Source organism: Pteronotus mesoamericanus, unplaced genomic scaffold (assembly GCF_021234165.1).
Source record: "Pteronotus mesoamericanus isolate MK-2021 breed Mesoamerican mustached bat unplaced genomic scaffold, CSHL_Meso_final scaffold_125, whole genome shotgun sequence".
In the NCBI taxonomy this organism is placed as follows: domain Eukaryota; kingdom Metazoa; phylum Chordata; class Mammalia; order Chiroptera; family Mormoopidae; genus Pteronotus; species Pteronotus mesoamericanus.
Window position 1 is genome coordinate 3430058 of NW_026555304.1, and position 23632 is coordinate 3453689.

At 34.7% G+C, this 23632-nt stretch overlaps 2 protein-coding genes across 2 annotated transcripts in view; one reads left to right on the forward strand and one right to left on the reverse strand.

Moving 5' to 3' along the window:
- CENPP (centromere protein P) overlaps positions 1-23632 on the forward strand; it is a 329764-nt gene that overhangs the window by 102958 nt on the left and 203174 nt on the right. The window lies entirely within an intron of this gene.
- On the reverse strand, positions 414-17958 carry OGN (osteoglycin). The gene is made up of 6 exons (XM_054588016.1): positions 17669-17958; positions 15493-15586; positions 5661-5819; positions 3662-3864; positions 2459-2554; positions 414-1554 (listed from the first exon to the last, which is right to left on the reverse strand). Exons 1-6 carry the CDS (start codon positions 17837-17839, stop codon positions 1384-1386), a joined length of 894 nt encoding a protein of 297 aa, XP_054443991.1. The 5' UTR covers positions 17840-17958; the 3' UTR covers positions 414-1383.

Below are 23632 nucleotides of genomic sequence, written 5' to 3' on the forward strand. Positions count from 1 at the left end.
GGAAGAAGTATTTGTTCTGGGAATAGTACACAGACACCAACTTGATTCTAATGTGTAATTTATGTTGGAAACAATGTCAGTTAATTTTTATATACACAGTTCAAACTTATGTTTCTAAAGAACTGATAATTTTTTTATGTAATCCCAAAATAATGTGGCAGCTAAGACTTTTGAGTGAGGTATGGACAAGGGAAAAGTTATTTTAGGATCTTTAATCTGATAACAGTGTGTCATTATAAATCTTCACTATATCATTGAAGATGAATGTTCATGATTAAATGTATTGGTTAATTATGGATCTTTAGAAAATGTTGCCCAGAAGTTTTGTGATTATATAGTCTGTTTGCATAAACATGGATGTGTATGGGTGGGTGGGAATGTTGTGTATAATAACACTACAGAACTCATTTTGTTTTTGTGTCTCACATTTGGATAGATTTATTGATACAATTCTCATTCCTGTAGTGTAAAGAGAAAATATTTTGCAGTAGTTATAATATTTGCAAGCCTTTACAATAGAGAACGTTATCTCTGTTTTCTGAGAAATGGGGTGGACTTTCGTTTCTTTTTGTTTTTGTTTTAATATACATATAAGCATACTGATTTTGGTCTGCTTGACTTCTTAAAATGTTTTACATTAGATTTAGAATGTTAATATTTAGAAAAGAGAATTTCATACTCTATTCTACTATTCTAGTAGAATTCTTAGTACTATTCTACTAAAGCCTTTAACTGTCTGACTGCAAAGCAGAATCACACTGAACATTACTATATTAGCTTATCAGAGAGTAAATTATACTTTATTTGAAAAGTTTTGCCTACGTATGAGACTATGCCCTATTTCTCAGGCTAAGTAAAAAGATAATAGCAGCTTTAACAGAAAGAAAAGAGTTTCTACTTCATTATGAATAGTGTATGAATCATAAGAGAAAAATGGAAAAGCACTGGAAATATTTAGCTTTTCAGAGATTTGGAAATGTCAACCTTAAATGCTTTAGGGATCCAGTAAAGGCCAGAAAGGACAAACAGCTGAAAGTTTCTTGGACTTATCCTCACTTCATTAGTAATAGAAATTAAACTTCTCAAATTGAGATATTTATGGGAAATCACACCTTTTAAAAATGGCACTCCACTATAAACTACTAGGATTTTGTTATGCTGTTTAAATATTTGCATATTAATTTGTTTTGAACTTAAGATTTAGTCTTAACTTTTTACTTATTATATGTTAACTTTTGAACATCCTTGCTTAAAACATAAAATTGCTTCATACTGGGATACAAAGTTACTATTAAACGGATATTTATGCTCCTTTAGACATTGTTGAGACAGATTGTAAGTATGTGAGTAGTTTAGTTTATGTGCTGCATTAATTGATAGGTGTTAAAAGTATGACCCTACAGGTAATATTCTTAAACAGATAAAACTGTTCGGATGCTTTCCCAGGATGATGGGATTTCCCTCCAAGCGTATCTCTTCAATGCGGTTCCGAATATAACGAGTGTCATTAGCCTTGCAGAATGTATCATCTGTAATTGAAGTTATGTTGTTAAACTGGAAAATAAAAGGGAAAAAATGTTCAAATATCTGAAATCAATCTTTTGTATGCTGTGTAATGGGATCTAAAAATATTTATATAAAGTGACTTTTAAACTATTACACAATACACACTGTATATTCTCATGGTAATAAAATCCTCTCTGTGCAGTCTGAGTCTTTTTTATTATTATTTTTTTGGAGAGAAGGAAAGGGAGAGAGAGAAGGAGAGAGAGAGAAACATCGATTGGCCCTCCGTACTGTGCCTGGACTAGGTACCAAACCTGCAGCCCAGGCATGTGCCCTGACCGTGAATCTAGCTAACTGAGCAACATGGGCTGGAGCACAGCCTTTTTATTTTTAAATCTACAGTGTGACTTTGGAAGAACAGACTACTTGCTATTATAGTAGCTGGAAAAAGTACCCTATTCTAGTGTCAACTCAAAATGCTACTGTGTCCTTAAATATTCTTTAAAGAACTAAAAAGAACAAATACAAATTTTTGTAATGCTGAAAGAGCAATTTTAGTTTATTTTTATTCCCTCCTCACTTTCCTTTACCTCAAGTTGATGTTGGACAATAAAGTCAGTTGGAAAGTCTTCAGAAGTGAAGATCTACTGCTATTGGACAAAGAAACATAAGCCAGAGGTTTTAATGTCCCTTCACTTTAAATCCATGGGCCAGGTTAACCTAGGAGACACTACTGCACAGCTGGAAACAAACACCACTCTGAGAGCAGATCTCAAACCTAGTGGTGCTGGACCTTTCAATGTGTTATGGATGGAACAGGGATTTGTGGGCAGGAGAGTACATTGGGCATAATATTAATACTTTTTGATAAGCAAAATTTACTTGTGAATGTGAGTTTCCTAAGATTGAGCCTTAGTAATTTAAAGTCATATTATGAAAGGAGAGGTCATACCTGCAGATGAATTACACGAAGACTTTCTGGTAAATTAAGAGGCACAGATTCCAGTGCGTTATGATCCAAATAGAGGAAGGACAGGTTACTCAGTTTCTGTAAGGAAAAGGCACTTTCAGTTCAGTGAGGTCAGTGCATTTCTTCACAGGATTCAAATTCTGCACACACATATATGTACACATGTACATATTCAGATTACAGGGGTTTTTGTTTTTAAAGTGAGTTTAGTTTTTAAAATTCTCCTAAATCCCTTAAATTTCACATAACTTTGATGTGTCTCTAGAATGTCCCTTAAATTTGAAAGAGGGTTCCTTAAATATACATAGAAAAGAAAAATGAAATATTTTTACCTTTTCTGACATATTGTATGTTTATGGACAGATTGTACATTGTGTGATCATAAACTTTATAATAATGAATATTTAATAATTTTAGGTTCTTATCATCACAAGTTACAAATCTTCCTTTTGAATAAGGTTGTCTGTTGTCAACAGTATCATGATCCTTGTGTCTGGGGTTCCTTCCAAGACTGGAATGAGTATATCAGAACTTTGGAAATCCTGAGGTGAAGTGATTACTTCTTGTGCATTTAGAGATAACTTGGCTACCTAAATCACAGTAGATCACCTTCCCTTTTTCCTCTACATATGTTTTCCTGAATTACTAAATTAAAAAATTATTTAATTTTCACTACATAATTTCATTTTAGGTGCCATAATGGAATTCAAAAAAAAAAAAAAAAAGAAAAGAGGATAACTACAGTATTTTATGGTCTAATACATTTAAGTATTAAAACTAAAATTCAGTATTTTGAGAATTTAATTTTTTCTGGCATTGGTAAATTACTAATATTGTAAAGAAAAAGTCAGGAAAACTCCCATTTTGAGGTTTTGTACAGTCTTGGTGCCATGAGGATGTGAACCATGTCTGTATAAGTAAATATTTGCTGTGTAAACAACTTAAAAAGATGGGACATGAAGTAGTCCATGAAACAAGATAAAGGTTATATAATTTTGTAAAGGACAGGCATAAACTAGACCAAAGGGGTCTAACGGTATGGCTACTTATTATGTAAATAATTCATTTATTAAATTAAAATAGTCTTAAAACATAAAACTAAATTCTAAACCAGATTTTCTCATTACTTTATTATCATTGTCTGTATAAAACTGATACTGTTTAGTCATAGTATAACATACTTACTTTGAATGTATTTGCTTTGATTCCTCTACTCTTGATTTTGTTGTATTTTGCATTAAATAACGTAAGCTTGGGAGGAAGAACTGGAAGTTTCAATAGTTGATTTTCAGCTAGTGTAAGTTCTTCTAACAGAGAAAGTTTTGAAAAAGTACTGTCTTCTATTTCTTCAATCAAATTTCCCGTAAAATCAAGCCTTCTTAAATTAGCTTAAAGGGAAAATATACCAAAAAAATACAGAAATAAGAAGTTAAAATCTCATTTGTGTACACTTTATTGAATACAATCATGTATGTTATTTTTGGATTTTTTGCTGGCATGTTGCATTGTCATTATGGGTATGTTCTCTTAATCTTTCTATGCCTTATTGCTGAACAATAGACAAAAAATGTTCCTTAATTTGTTAAAGTGATGCAGACTAAGAGAGAAATTCATACACTGAAATTTTAGACTAAACAGGACTGAAATTCAGTATATGAATTTCTCTCTTAAAAATTCATGTGCATGTGTATATGTGTATCACTTTGTGTGTCTGGGACAGTTGGGAAATATAGTTGCTTCTCATTATTTGAGTTTGCTATATATAAAATTGCTGTAAACATTGAATTAGTAAATATGGAACCATTGCTCCTAGTAGAGATGCAGGGCTAGGTCTCTTTAAGCCTCTGGTCATCCATTTCCATCAGCTAATCAGTACATAATTTTGCATGTGATTATTTTTAATGACATATTTAGTGTATATTGTTAATACATTAACATTGAACTCAACAGCCATTAGCAATGTAACTCACACTTGAATGAAGATTACCTAACGTGTATTTTCTACATAAGGCACATCACAAACTTCTTGTATTTAGAAATAGTTAAACAGTACTTCAGCACTTTGCTTGGGGACCATTTTAAACAGCAAAAAGCACAAGAAATGTGAAAAATGTGGCACTAATTAGACTAAACAGGACTGTTGTGTACCATATAACAGCAGAAAGAAAAGGTCAGAATGTCACCTTGTTTGACCTTGACGGGGTAACTCAATTTTTCTTTTTTTTGCCACAATATATATGTCTGCAAATGACTGTGAAAGTATTGTAAATACTGGTTTGGGATTTACAAATAAATTTTAGCAGGTAGATGAGTTTGAAAATATGGAATCTATAATTAATGAGGAACAACTGTACTTCAGCCAATAGAGAGGTTCCAGAGGCAGCATGAATCCAGTACAGTTAATCTTGTAAAAGTGTAGTGGGGTGACTGTATATTTCTTGATGTGATTTTCTTCAGAAGCACTTGACAGCATAGGAATTGAGAATATTTATGAGGAATTAGTGATCCAGGACTGGGACTAGGCACTGTAAAAATGAGGATTTGCTGTGCTCTTGGCAGTGCCCTAGTGGCAAGGTTTTACAAAGTTTGATAAAACATCAGAAGTCCAAGATTTTATATGACTTAGTTCCAATCATATTAGAATCATCTGAGGAGTCTTTTTGTGTTTAATGCTGATGCCTAGGCCTCTCCCTAGAACTCAGTGAGAACCTCTGGGGACTTCGGGCCTGCCTGGTATCAGTATTTTTTAGATGTTTCATCAGATAATTTTAATCATGCAGCCAGATTTAAGAACCATGAGTTGAAGTAAAGAAAAGCAGTCTCTATGCTTTTACATTGAAGGTAGAAAATAAAACGTTACAGTTTGAGAAGCATCCTTATTATATTGGGATTGCTGACTGGCTGAGGCAAATGGATCTTGAAATATTGGGGTTGAGAAGACATAGCCCTTAGCCTGAATGTTAAACGGCTATCAACATAGACACCAAAGTGACCATTAAAAAAGATGACAGAGGAGATCTGAATGAAAGAGAGATTTAACTAACAACACAGTGTGGTCGATACTTAAATAGGACAATAGTGACTACCCTGGATGTGATAGGCTACAAGTATCTAGAGTCTTGTGTTTATGTGAGTTAAATACTAACATGAGTTAACACTAATGTCTTATTTAAAACTGACTTACGGATTTCTGCAAAATCTTTGGCAGTCAACTTTTTAATTTTGTTGAATCGTGCGTAAAGATAGGCTGATTCCTTTGGCAAGGGTGGTACAACATCGATGTCAACTTCTTCACAGTATACAGAACCACTTAAACAAACACACAACAGGCACGTGGGCATTTCTAATTGGGAAAAAAATCAAAAGTATAAAAGTTTAAAAATATTTGGCCTCTACTAGTAAAATTATTGCTGTTATGAATTTAATTACTGAGTTGAAAAGATTTTACAGAATTATAGGTGATAAGAAAGATACCATGGTTACAGTAGCTAGAAACCTGTACTGTAACTGATAATTCATTATTTTTGATTCTGTAATTCACAGTCTCTTTTATTCTCCATTTTACCATTGATCTTTTATTATCGAATTGATCAACAATTATATTTCATCATTTGAATACCAGAAAATTTGAAAAGCAGGACTTAAGGTAAACATGAGCTTTACTTTATCACTTGGTGTCGCACAAACACATTTCATATTGGTGAAAGCTAAGGAGTTTAGAAACTACTGGTTAGATAAGCAAACTATTAACTTGAAAATTAGAGTCATCATAGGCACTATTGGGATTCCATTTCACTCTACCATCATTATTGCATTATTTGCCATGCCTCTTTTGTCTCTCAACTTTGAACAGTTCATTAGTCTTTATTTTTCATACCTTCTACTTTTTTGAAAAATTTTAATGTGTTTTTTTAAATAATTTTTATGGCATATATTTTGCAGAATGTCTTTTAATTAGGGTTTGTAGAGGGTCCCCATTTTTGGCAGGAATACCATGAAAATGATATAGGGTCCTCATTGCCATGAACCAAGGAGCACGTGGTATCTATTTGACACATTCCTGACAATGCTGTCTTTGGTCACTTGGTTCATTTGGTGGCCACCATGTTTCTCACTCTGTAAAGTAAATATTTTTCACTTTGTAACTCATAAGTATCTTTCAGAGAACTACTTTGATATTTTAAATATCTGATTTGTTATTAAACATCCACCCACTAGTTTTATCACCTATTGATTCTTACATGAATTGTTTATCACTAGGATAGTTGCCAAATAATGATTTTCTAATTCCATCATTCTTTCTGTACTTGTTAGTTGGCATTAGGTGTAAAGTGGAGCATTCTGTTTTCCTTCCTTCCTTCCTTCCTTCCTTTCTCTCTTCCTTCCTTTCTTATTTTTGTAATTAAGAATTTAAGAATTCTTTATCCTATAGGTCATAATACATTATTAACACATTTATTTTTATAATCAAATTGTCACAGATTAGCCAGTAAGAGCTCTTTTAAGCTCTTTTTTTATCCTGCCATTGCTTTTTTTTATTATATGACATACAATAAATTGCACATATTTGTTGTTTAATTTATGTTTTTGATATAGTATATACCCATGAAACCATTACCATAATGGACGTAATTAACATGTCCATCACCCCCAAAACTTTCTCATGCCATTTGGTAATCTCTCCCTTCCAATCTTGTATCAGAAGAACCATTTTTTATATACTCTTGTCTGGTTTCTTTCACGCTGCATAGTTACTGTGAGAGTCATCTGTTGTTGCTTGCATCAGCAGTGCATTCTTTTTTGTTACTGAGTAGTATTCCACTATGTCAGGGTACACAATTTATAATCATCTCTTCTGGACATTTCAGTTGTTTCCAGTTTAGGGCTATTTCAAAGAAAGCAGCTAAAAATAATTACATACAAGTTGCATGGACTTAATGCATTCGTTTTCTTGGTTAAGTACCCTAAGGGTAGAAGTGTTGGTTAGGTAGATGTGTATGTTCTCCTTTTGAAGGAAGTCCCAAACTATTTTCCAAAGTGGCCATGCCATTTTATGTTCACATCAGCACTGCATGACAGTTTGTTCCAGTTACCCTACATCCTCACCAACATTTTGGTGTGGTAGGACTTTATAATTTTAGCCATTTAAAAAAGGTGTGTTGTGGTATCTACTATTTTTTTTAAGGTTTTATTTCTTTATTTTTAGAGAGAGGAGAGGGAGGGAGAAAGAGAGGGAGAGAAACATCAATGTGTGGTTGCCTCTCATGTGCCCCCGCCCCCACTGAGGACCCGCCCACAACCCAGGCCTGTGCCCTGACTGGAAATGTAACCGGCAATGCTTTGCTTTGCAGTCCCTTGCTCACTCAGTCCACTGAGCCACACCGGCCAGGGCGGTATCTAGCATTTTAACTAGGATTTCTCTAATGATTAATGATGTTCAGCATCTGTTTGTTTTGTTTTGTTTTTTATATTTTCCTAACCAAGCCCCTGTTTATACACTATTTGCCATCCACGTATTTTCTTAGGTCAAGTGTCTATTCATCTCTTTGCCTATTTTTTAAATAATTTATTTTTTGTACTATTATTGAATTATAAGAGTATATATTATGGATATAAGTCATTTGTCAGATTTAAGTTTTGTAAATTTTTTCCTCCAGTCTGTGACTTGTCTTCTTCTTTTCTTATCAGTGTCTTTTGAGGAGCAAACATTTTTAATTTTAATGAAAAACAATTGATTCCTTTATAGTTCATTTATATTCTGTATTTAAGAAATCTTTGCCAACCACTAAGTTTTGATCCTGTGTTTTCAAGATCATATAGTTTAGACTCTTTATATTTAGATATAGGGTTCATTTTGAGTTAATTTCTATATATGGTTTAAGGGAGAGCTAACATTTTCTTTTTCTATACCTATCTGGTTCTTTCAGCACCATTTTTTTATATAAGATTGTTTTTTCTCCATTGAATTGTATTGGCAGCATTGTACATAATTAGCATACTATATTGTATGTCTATTTCTAGACTCTGTTTTATTGATCTGTTTATTTTTATGCTAGTACCACTATATCTTAATTCCTATTGCTTTATAATAAGTGTTGATATCAGGTTGTATAAATCCTCTTAACTTTATTCTTCTTCGATGTTGTAGTGACTGTTCTAGGTTCTTTGCATTTCTACATAAATTTTAAGAATACCTGTTAATTTTTTTAAAAAAAGAAAGCCTGTTAGAATTTTAATTGTAATTACATTAAATCTATAGGTAAATTTTTGAAAAATTGATATCTTAATGGTATTGAGTTTTCTGGTTGTGAACATAATATATCTATCCATATGTTTATTATTCTTAAATTTCTCTCAGCATTGCTGTCCAGAGTATAGTGTACAGGTCTTACACATCTTTTGTAAATGTATGCCTGTGTATTTTTTATAATTTGATTAATTCTTAGAAAGTTAAAAGTCACCATTATTCTTTGAGAACTTCCTGGTTTTCTTACTTGGTAAGATGTCCCAGACCAATCTTGCCTTTTCCCTGCCCAAGCCTGAAATCAGCTATTTCTTCAAAGAGGACTGGTTACTTTTAACAGAGAATGGCATTTAGAAACCAAGATTTGGATGTGGATATTCTCCTTGCTACCAGAATCTCACTGATTTTAGGCTTTTCCAGCAGAGAGAGCTAAGAAATATATTCATGTATATTTGTCTCTCTTCCCATATGTAATAATACACATACATATACACGTGTATATATATGTATATACACATACATATATACATACGAGATCTATCCAGAAAGTATCCAGCTGTGTGCTATGAAAAACAGAGACATACTGAAGAAGACAGGAGATAAAAGAAATGTATGTAGGACAATGACACCTCCGTCCCCTTCAAAGTAGGTACCTTGGGACCTCACATAGTTCTCCCAGTGTCACTTCCATTGTTCAAAACACTCTGCAAAATCCTTTGTTGGAACCCCCATTAGCTACCCTGTCATATTTTCCTGAATCTCACTGATGGTCTGAAATTTCTTCCTTTTTGAAGATGATTCAGTTTTGGGAAAAGCCAGAAATCACAGGGTGCCAAATCAGGGCTATAGGGGGGCTGAGTCACTTGGGTCGTTTGATGTTTTACAAAAAAACTGCATGAAACATGATACATGAGTAGACCCATTGTCTGATGAAGCTGCCAGTCACCAGTTGCCCATAGCTGTGGCCATTTTCATTGTACTCCATCACTCAAAGAACTTTGAAGTAGTACTCCTTATTAATTGTTTGGCCTAGAGGGGCATACTTTTGGACAGTACCTACCCAATCAAAAAACACAGTTAACATGGTCTTGATCTTGCAGCGACTTTGCTGTGCCTTCTACAGACATGGTAAACCAGGCGACTTTCATTGGATGACTGGGCCTTCATTTCCCAGTTATAGCTGTAGACCCACCATTCATCTCTGATATGACCTTGAGGAAATCTGGTTCATTGGCAGTAGTTTGAATCGTCATTAGCCACTGCAGCATGATCCTTCTGTCCTGGAGCAAAAGCCACAGAACAGATTTTGCCAGGACGTGTTTCATGCCAAGATCTTACGTCACAATCTCAGACCCAGTAGTTTTTGGAATCCCCAGGTAAGCTTCTAGTACTTGCACTGTCAGTTGTTGATATTTGTTGATTGCAATCCATACACATTCAGCATTGTCAGGTGTTCTGCTTGTTGCAGGCCTTCCAGAACCTGGATCACTTTCAGCAGATTCTCGACCATCTTTGAAACATTTGTGCCATACTTTTATTTGGGCTGTAGTCACTGCATCATCCCCGAAAGCCTTCTGAATCATCTGAGTAGTTTCTCTGTGGAGTACTGTTCAAGCTTAGCGCAAAATTGAATCATCTGAATAGTACTCTGTGGAGTACTGTTCAAGCTGAGCACAAAATTGGACGCGCATTCATAGCTCTACTTGCTCAGTCATCTTGAATGCAATGTCCACACAGTACACATGCTCAATCAGTGGTGTCTTCCGCCCCCGCTGACTAGTACTGTGAAGTCGCAGTTGTTCACACATGCGCCTTCCAGTCTACCCTCCTTCACTGCCAGGTTACATCGCTATCGCACAAACCATTCTCATGTTAACAATGGCTGGACTTTTCCCGGATAGACCTTTTATAAACACCCCCCGCCCATACCCCATATACTCGTATATACATAAACACAACATATGCATATATATGCAACATATACATACTCACACAGAGAGACAAACATGTCTATATCTGTTTCTGTATCTTTATGCAAGCCATGAATTGATGGTGATGTCTTCCATTCCAGTTCAGCTCCACAGTGTTCATTCTAGCTTTCTCCCTTTTCATATTTATAACACCCATCTCTGACAGAGACCTAGCTCTCACTTTCCACAGTGTGTTTACATTATTCAGTCCCAGGACAGGCATAAAGTAGTTTCCTTATTGCTACAAATCCACATACTAGGATTTTAGTGTTTGTTTACTGGTTTGTTTGTTTTAGACTGAAGGTATACTGTCAAAATACTGAATTTAAATCTTACTTGGATTAGATTGCCTCATTCATTTGAAATGTGTTTCTATTTTTTAATTTGTATTTCACTTTTTCATCTTACCCTTGTTGATTTTATTTATAAATATATTTGTTTGCCCGTGTGAAAAATAACCTTGTTCTAAAATCAAATCTACACAAAAAGTATACACTGAGAGAAGTGTTACTACCTTCCCCACACAACCACTTCATTTCCCACCCCCCACTACTTTCCACTGCCAGCAAAGATGCTGGCCCCATCTTTGACCTGTAAGATACTAGTCTCAGTTTTTTAATACCCTTGTTGAGCTTTTTTCTTTTTCTTTTTAAAAAGATTTTACTTATTTTTTTTTTTTAGAGGGAACAGAGGGAGAGAAACATCAACGTGCCAGAGAAGCCTCAGTCAGTTGGCTCTCAATTGGTTGCTTTTCCAACTGAGGACCTGGCCTGCAACCCAGACATGTGCCCTGACTGGGAATCAAAGCAGTGACCTTTCAGTTTGCAGACCAGTGCTCAATCCACTGAGCCACACCAGCTAGGGCAACAAGTGAGCTGATGCCTATATATGTTCCCATATCCCCTTCTTTGTAAGAAAAAAGGCAGCATACTGTAGGTATACATTTTCTTTGTAACATATTCTAGAAATCATTTCATCTTAGTTCATAGAGATCTTCCTCATTTCTTTTTACAACTGCATAGTATTTTTGTGTGTGAATATATCATACTTTATTCAAACAATATTCAGTGTATGGGCAATTATATTGTTGCCAGTATTTTGCGATTGCTGGCAATGCTTCAATGATTTTGTATATGAATTTACTTTCAGAGATTTATCTTTAGGGTACATTCCTAGGAGTTGATTGTTATGTCACAGAGTAAATACATATTTGGTTTTATTAGATATTGCCCAAGTTCCTGTCCAAAAGTGTAGTACTAATTTACATTCCCACCAGCAGTGTGTGAGATTGCCTTATACCCCATAGCCTTGCCAATAAAATATAGTAATATATTGTCACATTTTTAATTTTTCTGAATCAGATAGGTTAAAAATGGTATTTCAATGTAACTTTGTGTTTCTTTTTATGTGAAATTGAACATCTTTTCATATATTTAAGGGTCATTTTTTAATCAGTGAACTATGTGTACATCTCTTTTGCCTGTTTCCAATTGATTTTCAGTCAATTTCTTTTTTCCTGGAATTTTTACTTTTTATATAAATTAGAGGTATTAACTCTTTTTCTGTTTTAATCCTCATCGAGGACATGCTTATTAATCTTAGAGAGAGGGGAAGGGGTATACAGAGAGAGAAGGAGAGAAACATCGATGTGAGAGAGAAACATCTATTGGTTGCCTCTCATATTCTCCCACACCAGGGACTGAACCAGCAACACAGGCATGTGTCCTGACCAGGAATCAAACCTGCCACCTATCTATCAGTCTATGGGGCAGTACTCCAACCAACTGAGCCACACTGGCTAGAGTGAGGTATTAACTTTTTATCAGTGATATAAGTTACAAATTTTTTTTATCAATTTTCAGTTGTCTTTGACTTCATTTGTGATGTTTTTTGCCATGCAAAAGTTTTATTTTATGGAGTTGAAATTCATTGATCTTTTCTATTACTGTCTTTGGATTTGGAGGCAACTCACACCCAAGTTATCTTCTAGTATTTGTATGGTTTCACTTTTTAAACTTAGACCCAAATTTATTTACTTTGTTAAAGATTTTATTTATTTTTGACAGAGGAAAAGGGGAGAGAAAGAGAGAAGAGAGAAACATTAATGTGTGACTGCCTCCCGTGCACCCCCAACTGGGGACCTGGCCCCACAACCAAGGCCCTGACCAGGAATTGAACTGGCGACCCTTTGGTTCGCAGGCCAGCACACAATCCACTGAGCCATACCAGCCAGGGCTAGACCCGAATTTATTTGGAGCTTATTTTTTGGTGTAAGGTAGAGAGATCTAATTGTGGTCCTTTTCAGTTGACTACTCAGTTGTCCAAGCACCATTTAAAAAACAAAAACAAAACAACATTATCTTTGCTTCAGTGATTTTTAGGTGCTGACTTCATCATATACTAAATTTCTACATGTATTTGTGACTTTTTCTGGGTGTTCTATCCTGTTCATCCACTAGTATTGCACTTTGAAAAAGTGGAATGATTTTAAACTGTGTTCTAATGTGTGTGGTACATCTGGTTCCTGCAGATACCTATCATTTTTCAGTGTTTCTCTAGATGTTCATGCAGGTTGATTTTTCAATATGAACTTTAGAATCAACCTTACCAGATCTTTAAAGAAGTTTATTGTTACAAATTTAGAAATAGCTGACATCTTTATGATACTGAGTCATTTTATCAAAGTGCAAGGGATGCCTTTCCACTTGTGCAAATCTATTTTTACTTTGATACTTTTCAGGTTTCTTAAGATATATTGTCTGTTTTGGTTCATTTTAATTTTTTTGCAGCAATATAGAAATTGGTGTGTGGGTTTTTTTTTCATGTTGTTGTGTAAAATAATGTTCTGTAATAGAACAAGAATAAATCAAATAAATAAGAACTATTGAGCAGGACTTTGTAATTTAAGTTTTGTTTGTTTTCTATTGTTTTAGTAGAAATGTACATTATAATTATTTTTATACAGTCATGCACCACATAATGTTTTGGTCAATGATTATTACATATATGATGGTAGTTTATAAGATTATAATGGTGCTAAAGAATTTCTATCATCGAATGAAGTTGTAGCCCTTATAATGTCATAACACAATACATTATGTATTTTGTCGTGATGCTAGTGTAACTAAACTTACTGAGCTACCAGTATAAAAGTGTAACTAACATATACAATTATGTCCATACTTGATAATGATTATAAATTAGTATGTCATTGATTTATGTGTTTGCTACACTATACTTTTTGTTATTATTTTAGAGTATGCATATTCTTTATACTTATTTTTAAAAAGTTTACTGTAAAACAGCATGCTGCATTACACAGGCAGAAGCCTCATACATCTTGTGTTTACCAGATCTCTTGATTGCATTATTTTCTCTTGTGCTTTATTTAATGTTGTGTTATTTTATGCAATAACATACTGTACAGGCTTGTAGCCTAGGTGCAATAGGCTAACTGTAGGTATGTAGTAGATTCTACCGTCTAGATTTGTGTGAGTACACTCTGTGACGTTTACACAACAAGATCACCTAATGATGCATTTCTCAGAATGTATCTTGATCACTATGCAGCACGTAACTATATACAGATGTTCCTCAAGTTAACAATGTAGTTACATCCTGACAAACCAAAACCTGACTATATCGTAAGTTAGAAATTCCTAACATACCGAACATCTTAGCTTAGCCTAGCCAGTTTCTACTGAATGAATATTGCTTTTGTACCATCATAAAGCTGAAAAATTAACTCAAATCATAGTAAGTTGGGGACAATCTGTATCGCCTTTTCTCCCTTTTCTGTGAGTTTCTTGAAGGCAAGAATTGTGTTTTCCTTAGGCTATAATAGTACCTGTGCTCCTCGACTTATGATGGAGTTACTTCTAATAAACCCATCGTTAGTCGAACATATGGTAAGTTGCCCAAGCCAGGTGGTTCAGTTGGTTGGGGTGTCATCCCGTACACCAAAATGTTGTGGGTTTGATTTCCAGTCACAGCACATACCTAGGTTGCAATTCAATCCCCTGTCAAGGGCACAGATGAGAGGCAGCCAATCTAAGTTTCTGTCTCAAAGCATAGCCTAGCCTACCTTAAACATGCTGAGAACACTTATATTAGCCTACAATTAGGCAAAATTATCTAAGACAAAGCCTATTTTACAATAAGGTATTGAATATCTCTTGTAATTTATTACGCATACCACTTTGGAGCCATTGTAAGGTTGAAAACTGAAGTTGAAACTTTAAAAGACTGAGTTTGAAAGTAATCAATGTTTAATAACTGTTTCTTGAATTGATTTTATATAGACAGAAACACATACTCTGTAGGTGCTAAGTTTGGATTAGGCTTTGGTTGTTCTTGAACGTTCCTATTCCATGTTTCTTACTCATAACATGGGATGGGAAATGATGTGCACTCCTAACATACCTGTTTGACTTTATCATTGGAGATGGAATTCTACTGTTTGCGTTTACTATATCCAGAGGCAATTTGTGATTACTATAAAGAATAAAGTTCCATTATAAGCTGTTTTTTAAAGTTCCATTTAAAGCCCTGTTTGATATGGCTCAGTGGGGTGAGTGCCAGCCTGAGAACCAATAGGTCACTGGTTCGATTCCTGGCCAGGGCACATGCCTGGGTTGCAGGCCAGGTACCCGGCTGGGAGCATGTGAGTGGCAACTGATTGAGGTTTCTCTTTCACATTGTTGTCTCTCCCTTTCTCCCTCCCTTCCCCTCTCTCTGAAAAATAAATAAATAAATAAAATCTTTATAAAATCAGGTAATAGGTATTAGGTATTCATACTTACCATCATTTTCTTTCTTGGGGGGTAATGGTGTTACACTCTCATCTTTATGCATTTGAAGACTTTTCTCATCAGATATGATCATAGATTCTTTTACCTATTGGAAGAATAAAAATGTATCATGTGATAAAATCTAATTTTGGCTATAAAAACTAAGGGAGTGTGGACAACCTCTGTCTTCTCATAGTCATAGTTAATGGCATTTATTTTATCTTTTATTAGGATTTTATGTATTTATTAAATTATATTATGAATATTTGTTTAGCTTGCTTTTCCTTCATACTGTGGGCTCCTTGAGCAGAAGAACCAGGTCTTTTTTTTTTTGTTTTTATATCTCTAAAAGCCAAACTCCTTGCTTCCTAAATGTTGAGCATACTGAAATTCCAAATGGGAACTGAGAGAGAATTCTCTGCTTGGAATTAAACGTTTTTTTGTAGATAGTGTCTTGAGATTATTTTTATGTAAAGTAGTTCTTTTAATTATTCTTTACGGTTCTTACTTGAACTGAGTTCCTGATACCATATTCTGACATGTTCAACAAAACTAAAGAACCAGTCATGTCATGTGTAAAAAGCACTAAGCTCTTTTTATCTCTTCTGGAAGTGACCCTTAAATTATCTGTATGCCTCCATTAAGCCCTGGCCCTTGGAGTCCTTTTATTCCAGCCTGTCCACCACACTCAGACCACTGGTCCACGCTAGTAGCTCTAGGAGAACGGGGGCCTTTATCATTTACACTCTCTTTCATAAGCATTTTTCTGTCTTCAGTGTGTCTTAACTCCTTCATTCTCTTACGTGTGTTCTGGTTGATCAGTCCCTTCCACTCTGTGTTTGTGTATTAAGTGCCAGTGAATTCTGCTCCACTTCATTTATATTAAGACGGACTTATAAAGAAAACAACATAAAGAAAAGAAACATAAAACTTCTTTTACTTATTACATTTTTGGGACCAGGGAATTTTAGAAACATTCTTCTGATTGATAGTTTTGAATCATCCTTGTGATCCAGTATCTTATTATAATGGGCCTTTTTTTGAAGCTATGACTAGTGATACCTATTTTTTGGTGTCTTAGTGTTGGGCAAGAATAATACTAGCATATTAACTAACTTCATTGAAGGAAAATATGGTGTTAACATTTGCTCATCTGTGAAAGAGAAAGAAAAAGGAAGAAAGAAAGGGAGGGAGGGAAAGAGTTCTTTTCAAGAAAAAGAAAAGAAAGAGAGAAAGGAAAGAAGAAAGGAAGAAGGGAGGAGAGAGGGGCAACTATAACTGGTCACTCTTAAAATCTTTGCCGTCTTATTTGTAGTGGAGAAGAACTTTGAAAAAGATAACATTGTTAGATATTTGGCTGCATTTCTCATTCTCTCTCTCTCCTTCTCTCTCTCTCAGGCGCTCTGTGTGTGTGTGTGTGTGTGTGTGTGTGTGTGTGTGTGTGTGTGTGTGTTGTTTGTCTGACTGACTATAGGCAGGGAAAAGATACTTATGTGCTGTATTAACTTCTTTACCCTGCGGTGTGCCAAGAAAACCACAAATAGTTACTTAACCCATACAAGTGAAGTATGAAAGATTTGATAGAGTATTAATTTAATAAAAGTTACATTTACTTGGTACAAATTGATAGTCTAAATTGTTGATGGTGATTTAAAAAGAAAGCTCCATATTAAGTAGTTTGTTTTCGGTACTATAAATAGTTGGCAAATATAAATTATTGTAAAATACTATACATACCAAACTGATGGTGCTCTTCTATTTATTTCCTTGAACCACTTCTTCCTAAAATAGTAGATCTTAAGCTTGTAGTCCATCTTTATTTCTCCTAATACATCTCCTATTTTATTTTGAGATAATATAATATTCAAATATGAGCACTGTGTAACACTGATACTTCACATATAAATCTCAGTTGGTCAGGGATTACCTTAAAGTTTAGTTTTCCTTAAATTCTGTGTTAGTTACTATAGATGCTGTTTGGTTATCATAAGTATTATTTAATAATTTGAGAGACATACATACTTTAAAAATACAATCTTAGGGATACTTATTTTTAATTACTCTGAATCACTTAAAGTGCTTTTTTTCTTTCCTCTTACATATGAGACACATTCAGAAAAAACAAAAGCATGCATTTAAATGGGCTAGACTATTTTAAGAAGTTAAATTTAGAGTAGAAATAAGGTACCTTAATATTTTTTTCATCCAGGTATTGATCCTCATAATCCTGGGTAAGTAAGATTTCTTCAAAATTATCTGTTCCATAATCAGAGATGATGTGTGAGTTCTGCTGAGTTGGTGGTGCTGGCTTTATCAGAGGCATAAACAGCAACAGAAGTGTAGACTGCAGAATCTTCATTTTAACAAAAATTAAGGTGACTGGAAGTTAATAAGCTAGTATTGGCCTGCTAATTGTAGGACAGTACTTCTTTTTCCCTGGAAGTAAAAATACAGACCATCGAAGCAATGTTTAAAAGCTTAGAGGACTTTTTGGCAGTGTGTACGCAGTAGGGGCCAGAGAACAAGTATTTAACCCTTAGTGATCTTTAATTAGATGCTAAAAGTTTTTAAGTATCAGTGATATTCTGAAAAACAGTTTCAGGAAATGGTTTTGTGTCTTTCCTATCAAGAAAATCCAAGCAATGTTGATAATTTCAGTTTCTTAATAATTAGGTACCATGAACAAAGGTACTTTTATAGACTTGAAATCTTAGGATACCTGTAGTATATAAATAGTTAAAGTGAAGACCCACGATCCTGCCTCCTGTGAGTTTAAAATATCATATTTCAACTTTGCTATTTTATAAGAACTCTTGATTTGTATTGGTATGAACAAAACAAGTTCCAAGAAAAGTTTTAAAATTTAATCTTTAAATTTAACATTATGAAAGGTAGTCATTAACACTTACTTTTTGGTGGCACAAAATAGAAGAAAAGCCATATTTTAATTTTCTTAGTTTTTTTGAAATTTTCATAGGTATCACTATTTTTAATTAATAGAATTACTATTTAAATTTAAATAAAAAAATAGTATTGCAGACTTGGAAAATATAGAAATTTAATAAAGGATAAGAAGAATGTAATGTGAAGGATTTAGGCTTATGGGTGGATTTTATCTGGCAGTGCACATTTCAGACTTATTCTTACTTAATTTCAAACAGAATCACCCAGAGTTGATGGTGCTGCATTGTAGATGCCAGTTCATCAAAAATCAATGGTTAAAAATTAAGAATAACAAGATTTGGGACATTTGCAGCACCATTTTCTTGCCGGTAATGGATATTAAAGTTATACAATCATAAATACTAATGTAGTTGTTAAAAATAATTGTTTAAGGTAACTAAAACATTAAAAAAAAACTTAGAGATAACCTTTACATTTATTAAGACTGTTCGATGAGTCACATCTTAACAAATGACCTTTAAGATAATATGTAGGAGTCTGGGGGAGCCTACCATTGTATCTATTTTGAAGCTTTTTTGTGGTTTTCCTCAATAGATGTTAATGCCTGTGCATAAGCCCCAAGTAGGAGGGTGAATAAGGAAAGCTGTGGATTGATTTCAAACTGCTGAGTAGAATTTCAAGGCCCAACAGCTTTAAAAGCTGTTTCCATGTGGTAGAGATCTTTGCCAACAACATTCTTTCTCTAGAGTGAAATGTAGTGACTGTGTTGTACAAGGAACTGTGCTTAAAATATTTGTAATTGTTGTGTTCAGTCTGCTTCTACTAATTATCGTAAGTTTGTATTATTTTTGCCTTATAAAATCAACACTAATGTTTTTGTGACTATAAAGATAACGTAGTTCTAAAATTACGCTTTCCATTTTAATGTTTTCACAGGAGATAAACATCTTTTTCTTAAATGAAATAGTATAGCAAACCAAAGCATAGTCTATGATCCACTTTTATTAGGAGTAGCAATATTGTTCTAGACTATAATTCAAAGTAAAAATTAGTTTTAGCACAAATTATTTTATAGTTTAGTCATGTGGGATTTCCTCCCCTTTGTACTCATTATGTATAAAATAGCCCAAGTGTCAGAATCGGCTTTTTAGTAGACTTGATTTATAATCTGGCATTTGATAATAAAAATTTATTTTTGTGTGCTAAATGAAGGAAACTATAAATATTTAATATTAAATTTATTTTTATCATGCTTTGGTACTTTTAGCAGTCAAGGTAATATTTCTCCCCTAAGCTAAAAATTCAGTAAATATAAATATGGATAAATGTTTAAAAATAGAAAAGGAAAGAATATTAGTTTGTTCTTATTTTCTATTCAAAACTGGTTTAAGTTTCTTTCAAATGAAAGCTTGAATAACCTAAGGCCTGAATAACCTAAAGCTTGAATACTCATGTTTTTATTTGAATGTGAATTATTTTAAATTTAGTTTTGGTATTTTGGGGTTTTGGTTGATATAAAGTGTCAATTCTATGGCTTTAAGGGTATAAGAAACATTTTAAAATCATCTTGTAAGGGTAAAAGAAAATATCTAATAATGAAACACAAGATATTGATTTGTTTTCACATTGCGTGGCAGGTTTAATGGAATGTAGAGAGGTGAACTAGATAGATATTAAATGTCAAATTTATAGAATCTTAGAGATTCATAGTTTTACTAATGGTATACACAGTTCCATACTTTGTACTACAAAAAATTACTTAGTGGATTGTATCTTTCTTTGAGAAGTTATGACCAGGAATACAGTTTTATTGGCATTCATTCATTTAGTAAAAGTTTATTTGGCACCAGTTCTCTGCCAGAACTACAGACAAGATAAGCACAAACAAGAAAATTTACTCAGTTTCGCCCCTTTTTAGTAAATCAGCATGAAGGGCAGCGAACAAACCATATTATGCAGTGAGACCTGCTTCACAGAAATGGGCAGGGTTCTGTAACAACCTTGAGTGAGGGTGAGGCCACAGAGGCTGCATCAAGCTGACCTATATAGAGAAAATGGGTGACAAGTGGGAATAGTGGCAGAGGGTAAGATGTTCTAGGAAGGGAAGCATCACCCAGGTGGGGTAAGGTAAATAATTGAGAAAATTTATTAGTTGTATATGGTTAGAACTTGGAGGGATAGAGAGAGGCAGTGAGGTGGTGGCCCATAAGAAGAGATCAGACAGGGGTCTAGAGGTCAGATTAAGGAGAGTGTTTTATATCTTGCTAAGGTGTTTCGGCTTTATTCTGTAGCCACAGAGAGACCACTGAAAGATTTTCTTTTTAACCAGTAAGTGATACGATCCTATTTTTATGTTAGAAATATCCCACTAATGTTACAGTCCTGAAGAATACCACTCTTTGTCTATTGTATGGGTTATTGACATTCATTAATGGCTTAAAATAACATACATTTATTATCTCACAGCTTCTGTGGGTCAGGAGTCCAGGCATGGTTTTGCTTGGTTCTTTGCCTCAGGATCTTACCTGAAAGCTGTAGTCAAGTTTTTGGCTGGGGCTGTACCCTCACTAGAAGAGTGGAGTAAAGTGAAGGATCCACATGTAAGCCTGTGTGGTTGTTGGCCACAGCTTGTTGCAGAATGTCAGACTAAGGGCCTCAGTGTCTTGCTGGATATTGGCCAAAGACCACTCTTATTTCCTTGCAATGTGGACTCTTCCATCAGACAGCTCCTAACAAGGCAGGTTGCTTCTTCACAGCTAGACAGGGAGATAGTCTTTCAGCAAGATGCACAGTACAGCCTTTATAACAGTCATGCACACATAATCACATATATGCCATCTCACCTTTGCCATGTTCTGTTGTTTTGAAGCAAGTCAGAGGTCACAGCCACACTGAAGGGGAGATGGCTACACAAGGCAAGATACTAAAGATACTCAGATTTGCACTGGTCAATAAACCCATCTCTTGCACAGAGTTAGCCAAACATAGTTTGAGGACATAGTCCCCAAGATCATCCTCACTTAAACCAACTGCAAGTTTTAGGGGTTTCCCACAGCTGCCCTAACATTTGATAATTTGCTAGAAGGACTCATGGAGCTCACTGAAAGTCATTGTAGTTATGGTTTATTAGGGAAGAATACACATAAATATCAGCCAAGTAGACATACATTGGGCAGAATCTGGGGAGGTTCCAATGTGCAGAACTTCCATTGTTCTCAGGATGCATTACCTTCCTGGCATCAATGTGTGACAACACACCTTGCCAACCAGAAAAGTGCAACAAAGCCTTGCTGTTCAGAACCTTTTTTTTTTAATTGGGTCTTTAATTACATAGGCATGATTTATCAAGCATCCATGTGGTTGAACTCAACATCCAGCTCAACTGATACCACATGACCCAAAGTCCCCATCCTAAATCACATGGTCTTTCTGTCTCTTTCTGATATGTCCAAGCCAACCCTAAGACTATTGTGTATGACTAGTTCTACCCTAAGATCTTGGTGTGATGACCCCAATTCTGAACAAAAATATTTATTACCTCCTAGAAGCTGAAAGCAAAGCTCAGACCTCTCTTTTGGGTAAACTCCGTTACTATACAGTTCCCAGAATAAAATATGTTTGAAATTTACATTGTGTTCTACTCTACAAAGAACTATTATATCCTAGTAGAAAGCTATTTAGCTTTCACTGCACTGTAATGAAAGATGAAAGTTGTCTGAGGCTCAAGGGCAGGCATTTATCCAAAATTGAGTGAGTTTACTCTGTGGAGTTCTTTCTGGTGACCCTATTGCATTATCCTTGGTATCTTTGTAGGGATTTGTATTGTTGAAGGTGCCCCACTGAGCTGTTCATTCTACCTATCTAATTGTTTCTCACCCACAGGCAACCAAAAATGTGTTGAATAGAATTGAGTTTTGGAAAGAAGGGTTTGTTTGTGTGTTCAGTTGTTCATTTGTTGTTCAGTTACAGTTGTCCCAATTTTTCTCCCATTACTCTCCCCTGCCCTACCCACTACTCTCCTTCCCATTCCCCTCCCCGTTCTGCCCCCGCACCATTGTCTTTGTCCAAGGGTCCTTTATATATGTTCCTTGACTTGACTCTTCCCCTTCTTTCCCCGTTATCCTCCTCCCCCCTCCCCTGTGGTCAGGACAGGAGGGTTTTCTAGGAGAATTTTTATTTTTTTGGAGGAGGAGGAAGCTTAGTTCTACTGACAAAGAACAGATAACTAAAAGTAGATTGAGTTTCAAAAAAACTACAAGTGTGAAGAGTCTTTTCTTTCTTTATCCTCTAACTTCATTGGAAGTAGTATAACTTAAGAGTCAGAACACATAAGCCTTAGTTTTGTTCTGTCATTAACCTTCAGATTAATGTGCCTTATTTTCCTTATCTATTAGACTAGAATCCAGTTCCTATAGAGTTCCTCAACTTCAGCACCATTAAACTTTGGGCTGGATATTTGTTTTAGTAGGGATTGTCCCATGCATTATAGGACATTTAGCAGCATCCCTGATCATTAGAGGCTAGTAACGCTTCTCTATCCACTTCCTACCCTCCCCAACAGTGACAACCAAAATTTGTCTCAAGACATTGCCAAATGTCCCCTGAGGGCAAAGTCGTCCCCATTGAGAACCACTGAGTTGCCAGATATTTATAGATTATTTAAATACGATATTCTAGGATTTTATGGACAGTCAGTGGTTTGAATCTCCATCTCAAATCTCACACATATACCTGAAGACCCATCATTTGGTCAAAGGAAATACAAATGAGAACCAAGAATTTCTCAAACTAAAGGGTAAAATTTAAAGGGTGGGAAATTATATAAAGGGTGGACTCAATATAAGAGAAGGTTTTGTTAAAAATGTATCATATTCGTGAATTTAATTTCTCTGAATAGTACATAAATCTCTAGTGAATTTGCAACATATTTATGTTATAGTGACAGGCATGTTCATGATTCTGTGATATTTACTTGCTAGGCATAGTTATATTTATTTAGGCAATTGGAACATAGAAGAAACTTTGGATTTTTAGCTGCTGTGATTTAATTTTGTTTCCAGCTGCTGTAATACTTTATTTCTAAGATTTAGAAAAAATGGATTCAAAGTCAGGAAACCAGGGTTTTAACTCCAGCCATCTTTGGGGTCATATAAATTCTCTGCAATAGTAAAAGTATATAGAAGAGACAAGATTTCTTTCTTCTCTTTTGTTCTCTGTGGAGTTGGTTAAGTGTGTCATATGATACATA

Bases quoted from the DNA above. Each gene is read 5' to 3' on its own strand.
- OGN (XM_054588016.1), bottom strand. From the start codon at position 17,839: ATGAAGATTCTGCAGTCTACACTTCTGTTGCTGTTTATGCCTCTGATA. The intron at 15,587-17,668 runs GTACCTTATTTC...TTCTTCCAATAG, and splicing joins TGGATGAAAAAAATATTAAG to GTAAAAGAATCTATGATCAT. The intron at 3,865-5,660 runs GTAAGTCAGTTT...TTTCCCTTTAAG, and splicing joins CAAAGATTTTGCAGAAATCC to CTAATTTAAGAAGGCTTGAT.